Source organism: Syngnathus typhle, linkage group LG7, assembly GCF_033458585.1.
Source record: "Syngnathus typhle isolate RoL2023-S1 ecotype Sweden linkage group LG7, RoL_Styp_1.0, whole genome shotgun sequence".
Lineage (NCBI taxonomy): Eukaryota > Metazoa > Chordata > Actinopteri > Syngnathiformes > Syngnathidae > Syngnathus > Syngnathus typhle.
Window position 1 is genome coordinate 7,147,888 of NC_083744.1, and position 17,295 is coordinate 7,165,182.

The following is a 17,295-nucleotide window of genomic DNA, read 5'->3' on the forward strand; positions in this document are numbered from 1 at the left end:
AGAAAAAACTTTTGCAAAGAACAATTCTGTTAGGCCATGACAAAACAAATGTCTTCTTATAAAAACAAACTTTTCTTACTGTCATGGTCATGTCCTTTGTAGAATCTAACTGTGGCTTTGGGAGAAGGGCCATGTTAGTCTTGTTTTCGACTGATTTTTCCACAACTTTATGGCTGTCAGTTGGTGCCAACTGTAAGACATCTGATGGTTCTTCAGACTGTTCTTTAACCTGAACTTTCTGAGCAGATTTGATGGGCTCAATTACTTTAATTTGGTCTCCGGTACTCTGCATTTCGACAGCAATCGGCTCTGATGAGGGATGCTTTGTTTCCTCTGCAGAAACTTCTGCTGTTACTTCTGAGAGGTCAGGTTTTAATATTTGGGGAATGTCTTTCCCACTTGCCTCAACTTTCTGTAATTCTGCGTCTCTGTCGACTGCTACACTATTGGAAACATCTGTGCTTGGCAATGTAGGTTCAGAGACCAATATTAATTGCACAGTTTCTGCCGCAGGTTCAACTAAATGCTTTTTTTCCTCTTGAACTGGCGTATCCTTCACTGTTTTAGGTAAAAATGAAGACTCCGCCTTTGTCAAAGCTACCACTTCTGGCGTTTCCAATTTTGTTGTTGGTCCTGTCGTTACAGTCTTGGTGGAGGTTGGCGTACTTGGCGTCTTTTGAATTACATTTGCAGGCTCGACCTTTGCAGAGCCTAGCTTGGGCTCTACGTTTTTGCTTGCAAGTATGACTTGGGTCGCTTGTGGTGTCGATATAGGTGAAGGTTGAGAGATTTTCCCTGAGTCTCCCAGTTGTCCCAACATAGCCTTTTGGCTGTGGCAGTTGAGACACAGCCACTCTTTCTGTCGTAAAAAAAACATGGCATAGTGTACATCATTAAAATGCATGGTTAGTTAATTGCATCACTTAATACATATTGTGCATGAGAGACAATCCTCATGACAAAATTAAACCTGATCTTACATGAATCCAAGGCTATATTTTCCTCCACTATTGCACTACAATGACACTAAACCTCTGATTAGTGACCGCCCGCTGCTACTGCTGATGGGGGTGGCAAGGGAGCTATTGATTTTCTGGCAGACTTTCCTTTGGCACAAGAGGAGATGCTCGGCTTTCAGCATCCCATACTGAGCGGAGATCTTTATAACTCCTACCCGTCGTGTACACACGCGTGCACGCACACGCACTCACGCACCATTGACCCACTGATCTCTAAAATGCGAGACTTTAATAAATGGCAAAAGTCGAAATGGAATAAGGTGAAGCAACGTCACATATTGAACGGTTTGTTTAATACAGTTACCATTCAGGGGAAGAAAAAATATGATTTAACATTGACAGCATTACAAACAATGCAACAGTAGGTACATAAACCCAACGAATCCTAGTTGACGTTCCATTAATAAATTAAAGCTATAAACTGCAAATCTAATTAAAATGGAGGTCCCCCAGCAGTAAACAGCATTGCAGATGCAACAAGATCAGAAAAGTTATGCAAATATTCAGAGCACTGCAACATTTGCTTCCAGTCGACGCAAAGCCTCAATGGACTCACTTGAGTTTGAGCAGATGTCATAAAAAATTGCTGATGGCAGCAACTTTATTTTGCTGTTGAGTCACAGTGGTCAGAACTCAGACAGTGCCTAGCAATGAACAAAGGTTGAAGACTGCCTTTAACGTCCCAGCCACATTCTACATTCACCACTGTATTTTTCTTTTATTTTGCCTTATTTGACAGGGACAATGCGGTCAATTAGTGTGACAAACCTGCACTTGATGAGACCCATAAAGAGTTTATAGCTAGTGCTAATTCTCAGCCATTGCGGTTCAATATAGATTGTTTCATACATATAATATACATGAATAAAAAGGCCATCCTACATAATTTAATAAAGTAAGCCAATTTTGCATTTATACGACATAATGTCACTCACCGACAATGTTGCAGTATAATATACAAAGTACCGTACCTCAATTTAAAACCTGTCTCATCATTCTTCTATACTCCATTTATAACATAATGGTGATTTCTGGGTGTGATGAAGCATTTCAGACAAATCTTAGAAAGACAAGATAAAAATACACTGCAATAAAGGAGTCTCCTCTAACGCAAACACAAACATCTATGACTCAAGGCCATCACGGGCATTGCAGTCTGGATATTGCACCTCTTACGTATGGCTCTAATGTATATTGAGCTCGCACTGAGTACAGAATTATTTTGGTCCAAAGGTAAACAAAAACCTTTGGCTGAGTTCAATCTTTCCATCATCTTTCCTCACACACAATAGAATGATACATGTGCGTCCTACTTATCGGGACAGCGGTCACTTTTTGATGGAATGGGCCTCAGCACAATGAACAATCAGAAGGGTTTAATGGAGAAACATGCCCCCGGCATTCACATTTTTCAAGCCTTTCAACCCTCTGTCCTACTCAAAAACCGTGCTCTTTCCTGCTATAAAACAGGCTACTCTTTCTGTGTACACATGTTCAAGTAGCTTTACGGAGGGAGGGAAACAGAACATCTTGGATGGTATATACAGGTCATTCAAGCAGCTCTTCTCCCCTGAGGCTTTGCACTCTCTGCAACGTGACACTTAGATGCAGTAATTAAGGACATCTATTTTAAAGTTATTCACTGTTTACAAAATCTGGTCTCTTGGAAGGCATGATATTCAACAACAAATGTTTTTGCAATGTGGGTGGAAGTCTGAGTAAAGAACAAAGAAGAACATGCAAACTCCTAGCAGTCTAGCAAAAACGTGGAAGAATCAATTTGGAAAGCACACCAAATGGAAACCTGCAGGGTCCACCCACACTAAAAAGGAAATTGTAGAATTACGTGGCACTACTGATTCAAGCAATAGAGCAGATGGCTCGAAAGAAAGTCTCTCCTGCTGTGACGTAATGTCGAGTTTGACGTAATCTGCCTCATGTCGAGTTTATTGGCATATCGCACGATTTTGCAATTTCAAATCTGTCACGGGCTTTGGCAACCGTGCCCCCGCTGGAGTCTCTGTGCTGACATCAGATCCCATTTCACTAATGCTGTTGCACAACAGCCTTAATACAGTTGATGTGTTTCCTAGGGTCTGCTGAAGACATGAACAATGTCCTTGTATGAGTCAAATATGCTAACAGACAAAGGAAAAATATGATGAAGTTTTGTTCAATTCCCACTAGTCATAAAGACACCTCAGCAACCTTCTTTCAAAATAACCAAAGGAACAAAAATAGATCATTTTCACCAGAGCCAGTTTCAACCATCGGCCACCGCACATTTTCATGCAGGGGCACAATAATTATTCATTGTTGATGTATTTAGACAATCATCGGCTGTCATCAACTAAACTGGTAAATTGTGGAAATTAATACCAACACATTTCTTAACGATGACTCAAGTATTGCACTTACCCCTCCTGTATGAGGTGTGGGATTAAATCCACAGAGGTTACACACAAGGCTCTTGCATTCGGTGCAAGTGTTGTAATTTGGAGCTTCCTTGGAGGCCACATGGAGTTCAACCTTACACAGCGGACAGGTGGGCATATCTGCTTTGGGTTCTCCTGACACTTCCCTGCCTTCTAATGGCTTTGTCTCAACTTTAGACTGGGCCATTGGAGCAGGTTTGCCTGGTTGAGGTGCTTGTGGTTTTGGTTCAGCCTTTGCAGGGGACATCTTTGGAGAGACTGGGGGAGTTGTTTTGGGCTCATCTTGAACAGCGGATGTTATTAATGTGGATGCAGAGCTAAAAATAGAAGAGCCAAATCCAAACATTTTACCAGTGACACTCTCAGCGGGCTTTGCAGCAGAAGCAGGTTGCGTTTTGGGGGCACCGAATCCAAAGAATCCCCCAGACTCCTTCTTTACAGACGCAGCTGGTGGTGGTGTGGATTTTAAAGGGGTTTGGGATTTAGAAGGCTGTTGAGGTGGTTTTTCATCTGCTGGTTTTGCAGCAACAGCCTTTATTTCTGGTTTCAGGGTTTGAGGAATATTTCCAGAGTCTCTCCTTGCAGACACAGCAGACGGTGTGGAATTGACAGCAGTCATTTTGGATTCAGAAGGTGGTTGAGATGACTTTCCATCTGCCAGTTTTGAAGCAACTGCCTTGACTTCTGATTTTGGAGTTTCTGAATCATCTACCTGCTGTGGTTTTCCAGCTTGCTGTGTTTGCTTGGCCACATCTTGGGCCCTTCCTTGGTCATCACCTGAAGAATCTTTTGACTTTGAATCCGTCTTTTTTGGTGTTACAATCTGGGGAGCCGTATCCTCTCCTTGGTCGCCCTCTTTTTTGATTACCTTCTCTGGCTGGACTATATCCTTTTGCTCTGAGGCTGCGGGAGAAGGCTTGACTGGTGTGGGCAGTAGTTTCATCACAGAAGGTCCACTGGGCTCTGAAGCTCCAAGTGCCCTCTTCATCTGACAATTGAGACACAGCCATTCTTGTACCTGACAAAGAAACAACATAAAGAGGTTATTAACATGAGCTTGGAATGCTTTTTCAAGATAAGCAATCTAAGAATTCTTACCTCCAATACATTTGGCATTGGATTAAATCCACACTGAATGCAGACAGTCATTTTGCATTCCGTACAGTTGTTGAAGTTAGGAGCACCTTTACCATCCATGTTAAGTTGTACCTTACAGAGTGGGCATGTGGACTCAGCTGCTTTTGGAGACCCCTGAGTATCTTTTGGTGCCTTGGTAGATACAGCTGTTGCTTTAGCAACTTTATCCTGTATAACGGGTGGAGTCGTTTTCACCGGTAGTTTTTCCTCCACTTTTTTCTGGAGAGTTGGTGCTTTGGTGTCTTTTGCAGGTATTGTTTTAGGAGAGGCAGGTGGTGTTGTCTTAGGGGAAGCATGTGTGGACATCTTGCGTGGGGTTGGTGGCGTCGTTTTACTTTCATCTTGAACAGCGGCGTTGATCAAACTGGACGCTGAATTCAAGAAGGATGATCCAAAACCAAACATCTTCCCAGTCACAGATTCAGCAGGTTTGGATGCAGTAGGTTGTATTTTAGGACCACCAAAACCAAAGAAGCCCCCAGATTCTTGCTTTGCAGGTTGAGCTGTTGGTGGGGGTACAGATTTGGCGGGGGATTTCGAAGCGTTTGCAGGTTGGGGTGCTGTTTTTGCTGCTTCTGGTGGTGGGGGAGCAACCTTTACAGTAGAGGTCACAGTTTCTGGAAGCTTCTTCTGTGCTGATCCAGATTGAACGTTAGGTGTCTTATCAAGTAAAACAGATGGAACATCAGACTTATTGATTGCATCAGGACCACTCTTTTCAGGTACTGAAGCAGTCACAGGTGTTGACTTGTCAGTGGGTTCATCTTGGGATTCATTTTCTTTAGTTGTGACAACACTGACCATCTTTTTGTTGGATGGCATGGCTTTAGTGTCCTCCTGAGAAGCTGGTGTTACAGCATCTTTCTCCATTGAGTCAGGTGGCATTTCTTTGCTCGGTGATGGTTGAGATTTTATAAGTGGAAGCCCAAGAGGCTCAGAAGCCCCAAGGGCCCTCTGCATCTGACAGTTGAGACACAGCCATTCTTTTCCCTGGCAAAACAAAAGAGATGAGTATTTTTAACAACAAACACATTTTGTTTTATTTAGTAATACTAAATTAGTATCAAATATATCACTTACTTCTGCTTTATTTGGCATAGGACTAAATCCACATTTGTTGCAGACTGTGGATTTACATCCAGTGCACGTGTTGTAATTGGGTAGATCTTCTGAGTCCATATTAAGTTCAACCTTGCAAAGAGGACAATTAGGTTGTGTCGCTTTGGGAGCAGCTTGGGAGTTCTCTACTTCTGAAGGTTCTTGTGGACCTTGGTCTGCGGCTTTGACTTGTTCTGATGTCTTTTCTTCAGCTGACTTTACCTCTGTCATGGACGTTTTGCGTGGCGAGACAGCAGGGCTTGGCTTGACTGGTAGAATCTGAGATGCTGACACTTTATCTGAGATTTGTGCGGGGGCAGACATTTTACGAGAACTTGGCGGTGTCGTGCGAGGTTCCTCACGAACGGCAGAGGTTATCAAAGACGATGCTGAACTGAAGAGCGTTGACCCAAACCCCTTCATCTTTCCTGTCACTTCCTCGGCTGTTTTCGAGACACCTTCCTGAGATTTCTTGGTATCAATCACTTTGTCTTTAATTGGTTGTACTGTTGAGGGAGCAGATGTGGGAACTACGTCTTCACTAAGGTTAGGTTCCTTGTTAGGACATTTGGGAAGCTCTTTATTATTATCAATTTTGACGACTTGATCCATCAATTTTATTTCTGTTCCTTGCACTTGCATATCTGATGACTTGGTTGTTGCAAGGGAGCTAGATACAAGATGATCATCTATCTTCAGAGAAGATTCAACATCTGTCTTAACAGGATGAGCTGGATCAGTCAGTGGTTTATCAGTAAGTGGACTTGCAGTCCGCGTCTCTTCAGCTGAAGATGCCAATGGGATTTGACCTTCCTTCATAGGTGCCAAAACAGTTTTAATCTGCTTTGTTGCTAGTGAGACACTGCCTGAGCTGTCTTCTAACTTTTGTAAAGTTATTGGTGATGTTTCTTCTGTCTGTTTTTTGTTTGGAACATCTGCTTTCTGAGTGGAATTTGTCTCTTTAATTTGTTTAGAGGTTGGATCAGGTGATGTCTCTTTCTTGGGTGATGGCTGAGGTTTCATCAATGGTGGCTCCACTGCTTCTGCTGCTGAGAGAGCTCTTTGCATTTGGCATGTCAGACACAGCCACTCTTTTTTCTGTAACAAAAACAAGAAAGTTTTGAATATTAATTAAATGTCATTTTACAATTAAAAAAAAAAAGTTTTGTATCTGTACGTGATTACAATACCTATTCACTCACCTCTGATACATTCGGCATAGAGTTAAATCCACATTGCTTACAGACAGTAGTTTTGCAATTGGTACAGGTGTCATAGTTGGGGAGATCTTGGGACCCAATGTTGAGGTCAACCTTACATAGTGGACAAGCGGATTGGACATCTTTTTGAGATTTATCCACTTTGGTTTGCTCGGATGAAGTTGTTTTAGGTGGCTGAGTTTGATCCAGTTTTGTCTCTTGTTCCTTCTTTTGGACAGAAGGGGGTTGACTCTGTTTCATGGGGGACATCTTGGGCGAAACTGGTGGGGTTGAGTTGATCAAAGTGGAGGTGCTGTTGAAAATAGAAGATCCAAAGCCAAACATTTTTCCAGTCACTGATTCTGCAGGCTTTGAGGCATCAGGATGGGTTTTACTGCCTCCAAAACCCAAAAATCCTCCTGAATCAGTGGCGTTGCCATCTTTACGTTCAGCTTGCCTTGTCTGGCTTGGTGATGTTTTGACACCTGGTATGTTTTGAGGGTCTGGTGGAGTCTTTTTAACAGGCGGAGGAATCTTGTCTTTCAGACCATCTGACTTGTTAGCACTCGAAGAAGCTGTAGCAGGCTTTGCTGTCCCAGCCGTTGGTTGTCTTTGAGGTGAGCTTTGTGTCAATGTCACTTTGTTTTCGGGTTCAGCTTTTGTAGGAACGTGAGAGTTTTTAGTCATAGCTCCTGGGGGTTGGCTCGCACCTAAAGCACGCTGCATTTGGCAGGTGAGACACAGCCACTCCTGAACCTAAAAAAAAAAGTAAGGTTATTCCAATTACGTTTTAAAACTACATTCCAGTGTTTAACAACCTGTAAACAGAGCATAAAAATTAGGGCATACATTAAGGTTGATTAAAGGAATGATTCCAGGGCAAGTAATCACACTTGAAAATAAGTATAATATATATAGCTTTACCTTTGCTTCATTTGGCATGGGATTAAACCCGCACTTATTACATACAGTGTTTTTGCATTCAGTGCAAGTACTGGAGTTGGCTTGGTGAAGTTCATCTTTACAGAGCGGACATGTAGAACCTGGTATGACAGCTGACTTAGTCGCTTCTACAGCCTTTGGAGGTTTTGGTGTGTCATTATCTCCTTTAGTCCGACCTAATGATGGTGCTGTTCCCAACTGTGACTTCTTCTGTGGCTCCCGATTGTGAGAATTATCGGATTTAAGCTCTTTTGCAGGGGACTTTTTGGGAGAAGCTGGAGGAGTGGTCTTGGGCTGATCCTGAACAGCCGATGATATTAATGTAGACGCCGAGCTGAAGATTGAGGAGCCAAACCCGAACATCTTTCCTGACACTGAATCGGTTGGCTTGTCTACATCTGGCTTGGATTTTGTAGCACCCAAGCCAAAAAATCCTCCAGTCTCCTGCTGCTTTGCTGCAGTGGCATTGCTCTGCTTACGCCCAGGTTGGTTTATCTGATCTGATGGTTTCTCAGGAATGGGCTTCTCGTTTTTCTGTTGCGTTTTAGCATCAGGTGCTGCGCTATCCAACTTCACTGATGTAGTGGAAGTTTCAGGTCTTTTTGACTGAACTGAAGCTGTGGATGACTTTTTCTTTGGTGTCTCAGCAGAATCCGTATTTGTCTTTATTTGCGAGGTCATAGGATTGGGGTTGTCTGTTGACTTGATCATAGCTGGCACTTGTTCTTGTTTTTGAGAAGCCGGTTGCTCAGATGCTTCGACCGCTCTTTTCATCTGACAGGTAAGACACAGCCATTCCTTTTTCTGAAATAAAGCAAAAATTGATCAAACAAATACAAATACATAATTCCTAGAGTATAGAGTTACCTTTCCAATGGGCAGAGGGTTAAATCCACATTTGTCACAGACAGTGGTCTTACACTCAGAGCAGTTATTGTAATTTGGAGGTTCTTTAGAGCCAATGTTTAATTTTACATTGCATAGCGGACAGTTTTCGATAAGATGGGTATGGGACACTATGGCTTCATTTGCTGGCTGTGATGAAACTTTATCCTGCTTGCTCGGATCTGATTCTTTATTTTTCTTGACTTCCTGAGAAAGACTTCCGGAATCTTTCAGTGGTGCTTTGAAGGGAGAAGTTGTTGGTGTACTTTTGGGAGAAACCTTGGGCGCAGCTGCCATCTTTGGAGAGACCTGCACTGGGGCAGACATTTTGCGAGAGCTTGGCGGTGTCGTGCGTGACTCTTCCTGAGCAGCTGATGATATCAGAGTGGATGCTGAACTGAAAATGGAAGTTCCAAAACCAAACATCTTCCCAGTAATTGAGTCTGTTGTTTTGGAAGCATCAGAAGTGGTTTTCAGGCTACTCGCGCCAGACAGGTTGGACGACTCTTTCTGGGCATCTGAAGTGACTTTGCTCTGTTTTGGTCCAGAATCAGTAGCCTGGTCTGATGGTTTCTGAGGACCAGACTTCATTTGAGGCTCCTGGTCCTTAAGTGGGGCACCATGTTTGTTCTGATCTGGTTCTTTAGCAGTTACAGATGGGATTTTTTGTGGTGTGCTCGGTGCAGAAACCTCCTTCTTTTTATCAGACGCTGCAGTCTGCATTTTCGGAAGCACATTAGCTTTTAATACATCCTTCTTGGTTGTTTCAACTTCATTTGAAACAGTTGTCTTCTGAAGTATGGACGATGGAGGTGGTTTATTTACTGCACTGGGGGGGTTTGTTGGAAGTTCAGATGCATTCAGAGCTCTTTGCATCTGACAGTTCAGACATAGCCATTCTTTGACCTAAAAAAAGAAGATTAAAAATGTCAATTATGGGAAATAATTGCATTTTGTTTTCTAATAATGACAAGCATCAATCATTCATCTATCAATTTTCTATAGCCCTTGTCCTCATTTCAGTCACAGGTAACCCGAGCTTTTCCCAGCTGACTTTGGACGAGTGGCACCGAGGACTGATTGCCAGTTAATTACTGGGTACATACTGAAAGACAGATCTTCATTGTAAATGAGAAATAGTTGTCAACTAATCTACCTGGTTAAATAAAGGTTACAAAATACAATCAAACAAACAAAGACAACGATTCACAATTACATTCTTATATTCTATGGACAAATTAGACCTGGGATGGGAAACTTAAATGATGATAGGGGCCAGCTATTTGCGGGTACACGTAGGACCACTCACTTGGTAACCATATGAAAAATGCCAATTTAAATGTTGACAACATGTGTTCCAATCCACGAACAGTACAGTGTATAACTAAAGCCCATTGGAATGCATTGGGAAAACTGAAATTGTGAATCCATGGGTGCATAATATGCTGGATCCACTGTATTAGAGGAAACATGTTTTCTAATTTTCCCTGTTTTATACTAAATGAATTATTATATGAAATGAATTACCGTTGACAGATTTGGCACTGGACTAAATCCACACTGGCTGCAAACAGTGTTTTTACATTCCGTGCATTTGCTGTAGTTGGGAGGATCCTTTGAGCCAAAATTGAGTTCTGCTTTACATATAGGGCAAGAAGATAGGCCTTCTTTGGACGAGGCCTGGGGGACAGCCTTTGAAACATCTAATGGAGGTTTAGATAGTAACATTTTAGAAGACTTGGACTCCTGTTTCTTCTCCCATTCTTTCTCCTGGGCAACAGATGATTTGGTCACCTTTGCGGCAGGTATTTTTGGAGACAGTGGAGGTGTCATTTTAGGCTCTTCATGACCTGCTGAGGTGATTAAAGTGGATGCAGAGCTGAAGATAGAGGAACCAAAGCTGAACATTTTCCCGCCTATTGAGTCATTGGACGTAACTGCATCAGACTGTAATTTAGGACCACGGGACTCTTGTGCCTTTGAAGCAGAATTAGTCTGCTTAAGTTCAGTTGTAATTGTTGCTTCCGAGGGCTTCTGGGGTCCTTTCTTCTGGTCTTCTGATTGAGCTTTTGGGCCCGAAGATGAAATGAGAGTTTTCTGGTTTGCAATCTCTATCTTTGCAGATTCCTTTGCAGGTGTGTCCTTCACTTTGAACTCAGCAAGTGTCGGCTCATCTTTTGTTTGAGATGTATGCTGTTTTTCCGTCTTGGGGATGGTCGCAGATGTAGGAACTTTGTTTGGCGAGACCTGTGGTTTCATCATGGGCATTCCTGGAGGCTCTGATGCACCGAGGGCACGTTGCATCTGACAGTTGAGGCATAACCATTCCTTGACCTATACAAGAGTGGATATGGTGTTTGTTAAAAATCACAAGAGTAAATAAATAAATACCAAATAAAGTGGCTTACCTCCTTCACATTTGGCACAGGGTTAAATCCACATTGGTTACAGACGGTGTTTTTACACTCTGTACAGGTGTTGTAGTTGGGATTTTTAGAACCAACATTGAGTTCCGATTTACAGACAGGACATGATGACTGGACAGGTTTGGAAATAACTTGGAGAGGAGATACTTTCTTCGATGGCTCCAATGAAAGCTCGTCTTCTTTCGACTGCTGGCTTTGTTCTGTTTTCTTATCTGGTTGTTGTTTTTTAACAGATGGGGACTCTTTCGAAGCAGGCAACTTGGGAGAAGCCTGTGTGGGTTTTGGTTCCTCTTGCACAGCGGAGGACATCAATGTGGATGCAGAGCTGAATATGGAGGAACCAAATCCAAACATCTTCCCAGTCACTGTCTCGGTAGGCTTAGTAGCATCTAGCTGTTTTTTAGGGCTGCCGAAACCAAAGAAACCACCTGACTCTTGCTGTGGAGCTTCAGTGGCATTAGCCTCTTTTTGTAACGGCTCAGTTTTTTTCTGCACATCTGCCTTCATGTTGTCCTGCCGTGTTTTCTGAGCAGGAGCTGAGGTGGCCTGTTTCTGACTGTCTTGTGCTTTAACATCTTCAGCCTTGGATGACTGGGCAGGAGTCACCTGCGGTAAATGCTCTCCAGGCGTTCTTTTTGATGGGGATCTAGCCAACGGGGTGTCCATCGGAGGTTTGTTTCCTTTCGTCGCACGTTTCACTTGGCAATTTAAACAAAGCCACTCCTTGCCCTTAAAGAAAACAGGAGATAAAGGTTATTCTTTACAACGGAGGAGGAGGTACACCGGTCGTCTGTAACTTTCAAGACAAACAATGATTCACAGAGTGTCTAATGACATATGCATATTCTTTGGAGAAAAACAAGGAAGCCAAAGTATCTCGAGAAAAGCCATGCAAGGAAATAGGAAGTACAGTCAAACTACTAACAGGAGCGTCTCAAACTCCAAACTGCTCAACAAGAATCTTATCTGTAGTTCTGGTCATCAAAAAACTTGGCTTTCAGTCCTTTTTCCATCTTATCAAACCCACTTTTGCTTTAGTCCCATTCCTTTAATTCTAGTATGGTAACACATAGAGTAAGAAGCTGAAGTTCTCTGTCAACCAGTCAACTAGGAAGAGTGTACCGAAGCATACCTCAGGGACACTTATCACAACAGATGGAGACCGTAAAATGGATATGTTGGGAACTGTTACAGAATCGTAACACAGCAGACCGAACTGAATCAAGAGTAAATCGAAAAAGAGGCAATAGCATCAAAAGGAGACATCCAATTCCAAGCAAAACACATCAAGGAACACAATGGGTAGGTGTCTCATTTGCCAGACAATGAACACGTTTAATTTGATTTTGGGAGAGAGAACGACAGTCAATTACTGGATACGTAATGTACTTTTTTTTATACAAAGCAGTTTAATAGCTCGATCAGACTGCACATCATTGCTGCAGAAGGAAACAGCAGCCTTGGGGTGTCGTTGGCAGGCTTGTCCTTATGAACTGCACATTGTGCATTGAATTACAGAGTCGAGTGTCAGGTCCTTTGTGCTTCAGACTGCCAGTAAGATGCCTTATCCATTTACTTCAGTGTCTGCTCGGTTGCCTTCGTAGTAGAAGCCTGCGAGGTGTAGATGTGTATTTTTAGCATGGAGCAAACATCTGACGTCTGCTTTTAGCAGACTTTAAGAGATGTAAGGGATCTGAATTGGATTTTCTTGTTAGTCATCGATGACACAGCAGAATAATAATGATGTTGCTTTTGATAAGCAATCCCCCTAAAGCAATGTTGGATCAAAGCAACACACAATTGTTAAGTTCACTGCAAACAGAGAGAGAGTGATGGTACCCCTTCACTATTTTATATAATCCGTATGATTGAGTCTTACCTCCTTAACATTTGGCATGGGGTTAAATCCACATTGGTTGCAGACAGTACTCCTGCATTCTGTGCAGCTGCTGTAGTTGGGAGGGTCCTTAGAGCCCACATTGAGTTCCATTTTACAAAGAGGACAAGAGGATTGGCCTTTTTTAGGAAGGTGCCCGGGTGAATGCGAAGGGTCAGATGGAGAAAGGCCTCCAGGAGGAACACTGGCCTGCTGCGGTTGCAGGTTTTTTTCCTGGACGGCAGCAGGTTTGGTCTGTACTTTGGGAGAAACCGGCGGTGTGTTTTTGGGCTCATCCTGAACTGATGAGGTTATCAGGGTCGATGCAGAGCTGAGCATGGAAGAACCAAATCCAAACATTTTGCCAGTCACTGTCTCCTCAGGCTTTGCTGTTTTAGAAGCACCAAAGCCAAATAAGCCTCCGGATTCCCGTTCATTAGTTGTTGCTGGACCACTTTTTTCTGGTTGCTGTTTCTGGGGGTTTGTTGCGACGTGTTTGGGACTTGCTTGGCTTTTGGGAGCTTCACTTTTGGCTGCTGATTTATTTTGTGTTCTGTTGGTTGAACCTGATGGAACAGGTGATGGCGTTGTAGAAGGGGATGGATTTGGCTTTTTCACTGGTGGTCCTTCAGCTCTCTTTATCTGGCAAGTTAGACAAAGCCACTCGGATGCCTGGAGACAGATATTAGTAGTTAAAAAAATAATGCTCTGTTTGTTAGTAAATTCTAAATTGGCCTATTCTTATCAGCATAGGTGGAAAATATACCTACACAACATTGTTTAAAGTTTGGGGAATACTATACACTGCACATGTTTTTAGCCTGTTTTGTTTTTACAATGTGTGTGCTGGAATGTATTTTGTAGAGATACATTCAAATAATTGAAATCTATTTGTTAATTATTTTATAATAAATTAATTAGGGCTTTGCTTTTGTTTAACATGGCCAAAATCATCAGAATTTCAACCTGTTAAATAAAATCAATATTTTCAGATTTTGGTAGTCCTCCGTTCAAGTGATTATTTTGTGTTGAATCAAAATAAAACATTTGCAAAGAATTGGGAAACAATGATTGAAGTTTTTTCCTGTTTTATAACTAAGAACCATAAATACGAACCAAATGATACATCATTGCAAATGAAAATCAGAATTGTCAATTTTCAAAATTTGTCCTAAAAAGATCTTAGAAAAGCTCAGTAAAAGTGGGAAAACATTGATCGGTAATGCACTCTTTCATTTTCTGCAAGCATGGTGACAGTATTTGTCTGAGTATAAACTATAGAATACTTACATCGGCGTCAGGTGGGCTGAAGCCACACAGGTTGCACACTTGAGTTTTGCACTGCGTGCACGTTTTATGGTTTGGTGTTTCCTTGGTGTGTACATTGAGTTTGGTGGTTTTGCAAACTGGACAAACTGAAGAGCCTTGCTTGAGGTCTGGCGTGGCAGGTCCTTTTGGACCTCGCTGCTGGGCGGTCTGTAATGCTCTTGCATTGGACGAGGCCTGTTGTGGTGGGGCTTTGGGGGTGGTCTGTTGTTGTGGGGAAAATTTAGGTGATCCTTGTTGCGGAGACTGTTTAGGCGGCCCTGACTGTTGTGATAGTTTTGAGGACCCCTGTTGTTGTGGGGATGGTTTAGGTGACTGCTGCTGTTGTGGGGATGGTTTAGGTGACTGCTGCTGTTGTTGGGATGGCTTAGGCGGTCCTGATTGTTGCTGGGATGGTTTAGGGGCTCCCTGTTGTTGCTGTCGCCGGGATTGATCTCCATGAGCCTGCAGTGGATCCTCAGGCTTGGATGCACCTTGTTGCTGCAAGCCTTTTGGTTGACCTTCATTCTGTTTCAGGGGTCCGGCCTGTCCATTGCCGTGCAGTTGCGGCTGCCCTTGTTTTGCAGGGGGCTGGCTCCTCTGCACAGGAGCACCCTGGTTAGGTTTTGCGGGTCCTTTCTGTTGTGGTTGCCCTTTCGCTGGGCCCACACCTGCCTGCTGCTCTCCACTTTTCTGTTTTTTATCCCCATCCACGTCATCACCAAACAGACCAAACTTGTTGACAGCAGTCGACACGGCACTCAACGGGTTGGTCCCACTGAGGAATTTGGAGGAAAACATATCTTCCTCCTCGTCTTCCTCTTCCGTGTAGGAGCTGGAGTCTACAGAAGTGTCTGAGTCAGAGCAGGAGCCACTGTCTGTTTCCTCTCCTGGCGCTCCGGCCAAGACCTGTGGGGGAGCTGCAGTGGGTGCTGAGGAGAGAGCATCGACGGTCCCACTGCTACTGCTGCTGCTGCTGCTGCTCCCTGGACTCTCCTCTGGCTCGGCATCTACATGAGTTTTCCTGGAGAGGGTGGAGGGGGAGATGGAGGAGCGAGGGGAAGGTCAGGGTTGACAGGGAACAAGATAAGATGGAGGGATGATAGAAGGAAAGCAAATTAACATCACTTCACTCTCTGTATCGGTGCGTTTGACTGCATGTTGAACAACCCGAAACATGAATGTTGAATACAATGGGCATACACTGGATTTCTTAGGATTCTCTACATCAAGGGTGTCAAACTCGAAGCTCGTTGTTAAAATATGTGGCTACCTACCCTTATTATTGTCAGTTGGCAACGCCAAGTTGTTGCTGGAATTTAAGGAGAGTTAAGAATGCTATTTAACAAAGTACCCCCGGTCATTTTTCTTTACAGTGTCGACAGTTTGATGGTGTGACCGCAATCTTTAATATAGTTTCATTCTAGTTAAACGGCTTCCTCTTCTGAGATGAAATGAAAATATTCATTTGCATATGCGTAGGTTCTATGTACTTGGTGTAAAATGTTTTAGAACCGCTAATGTAGTGGTTGTGTATGTTCATTCCGAATAATCCCCACTGGCAGGGTCCAATTTAGAAAATCCCGATCACTCATGGCAGTGACCAATGAAGAATTTTCAATTAATGGTGAACACTGTGACCACATTCACCACACTCTTAACCACTCACTGCAACACATGCAGCAAGCACACAAATAACACTTGCATTGTGGTGCCACCCAATCATCCTCGAGTAGAACTCCTCTAACATGCCCATTATTACGTGGTGTCCACTCGTGCTGTTACGTAACACGTGATTAATTCTGTACACACACACACATGAACAAATGCACTTACTCACACTCCACTAATGTCTGACTTGAGCATTTGCATATCACTCCGAGCCACTGGAAATCCAGCCTGGCACTGTTGCTTGTGCATGGAGCGGGTCGGAACTGCTCGGGTGAGCACCGCGAGCCCATTATGAGCCTGACAAAGCCAATGGAACGTGGGGCAATGTGTACATGGGCATCACCATACATTCGAAATGACCATTCGAGGTGCATGTTTTTCAGTTGAACGTCTAGCATCGTCCTTGTCCATGTATTCATGACGAGAACATCAAATTGCATTGCAGCTCTGGTCCAGTACACCCCCCCCCACCAGCCCCCAACACATGATGGGTTGCAGCCAATCCACAACGAAAATCACATCACAGAAAAACCTCACGATGATATGTTGAAACGCCTGTGGGAGATAGTGAAGCGTGACGGATGGAGAACGAGTCATCCTCCACAGTTCTGTGCGCATGCCCTTGACAGGAAGCCACACTTTTTATTTAAGATTGCATGAAATTAGCTCTAATAAAAGAAGCGGAGGAGGGAAATCCTGTCATGCTGGGTGGTGTTAAAAGACAGGGAAAAAAACAAGGACTCGCGCATCCTCCTCCCACCCCGCAGCATCCTTCACCCTACGCGGCTACAATGTCAAATGGCAAGTCTCTCCCCGTTTTGCGGATGATAAGCAGGGGGATACCTTCAGTGAGATCGAATCCGTACGGCCATCCTGCTCCTCGACGCGCTCGCCGTGTGCGTGGCTGTAGAGAGGCGTAGGGCACAGAGGCAGCGGCGGAAGGAGGGAGCGATGATCAGCAACATCCTCCAGAAGAGGAGAAGGGGGGTATGCCTCCCGTGTCATTGCGCATGCGTTGCATCTGACAGGTGATCGCAATGCACGGCCAGGGAAATTAAAGGGGACACGCGGGTTTGGGTCCACGTGACTCGCGTGAGCAAACGAAAAGCCTGCTGAAATGCAGCTATTGCAATGTGTTTATTTTTTTAGAAATGACACGCGAACTCCCCGTCAAGAAATCGTTATGAAGGTTGTTATCTGCACGAGATTGTATTGGGCGTCTGAGATTCTGCATGCCTGCACCATCATTCATTTATTTTATTGGTATTTAAAGTGGCGTTAATGTTAATAATAATATATACA

At 43.6% G+C, this 17,295-nt stretch overlaps 1 protein-coding gene across 1 annotated transcript in view; it reads right to left on the reverse strand.

Moving 5' to 3' along the window:
* Positions 1-16,998, reverse strand: part of pclob (piccolo presynaptic cytomatrix protein b) — a 41,947-nt gene extending 24,949 nt beyond the window's left edge. The window contains exons 1-13 of the mRNA XM_061282622.1: positions 16,837-16,998; positions 16,163-16,290; positions 14,308-15,346; positions 13,021-13,689; positions 11,124-11,870; positions 10,243-11,049; positions 8,698-9,621; positions 7,813-8,634; positions 6,892-7,644; positions 5,672-6,787; positions 4,553-5,581; positions 3,438-4,472; positions 80-859 (exon numbers count right to left, since the gene is read on the reverse strand). Of these exons, the coding sequence (XP_061138606.1) occupies positions 80-859; positions 3,438-4,472; positions 4,553-5,581; positions 5,672-6,787; positions 6,892-7,644; positions 7,813-8,634; positions 8,698-9,621; positions 10,243-11,049; positions 11,124-11,870; positions 13,021-13,689; positions 14,308-15,346; positions 16,163-16,290; positions 16,837-16,998 (10,011 nt within the window). The remainder of the gene's footprint in view (positions 1-79; positions 860-3,437; positions 4,473-4,552; positions 5,582-5,671; positions 6,788-6,891; positions 7,645-7,812; positions 8,635-8,697; positions 9,622-10,242; positions 11,050-11,123; positions 11,871-13,020; positions 13,690-14,307; positions 15,347-16,162; positions 16,291-16,836) is intronic.
* Positions 16,999-17,295: the final 297 nt, after the last annotated feature.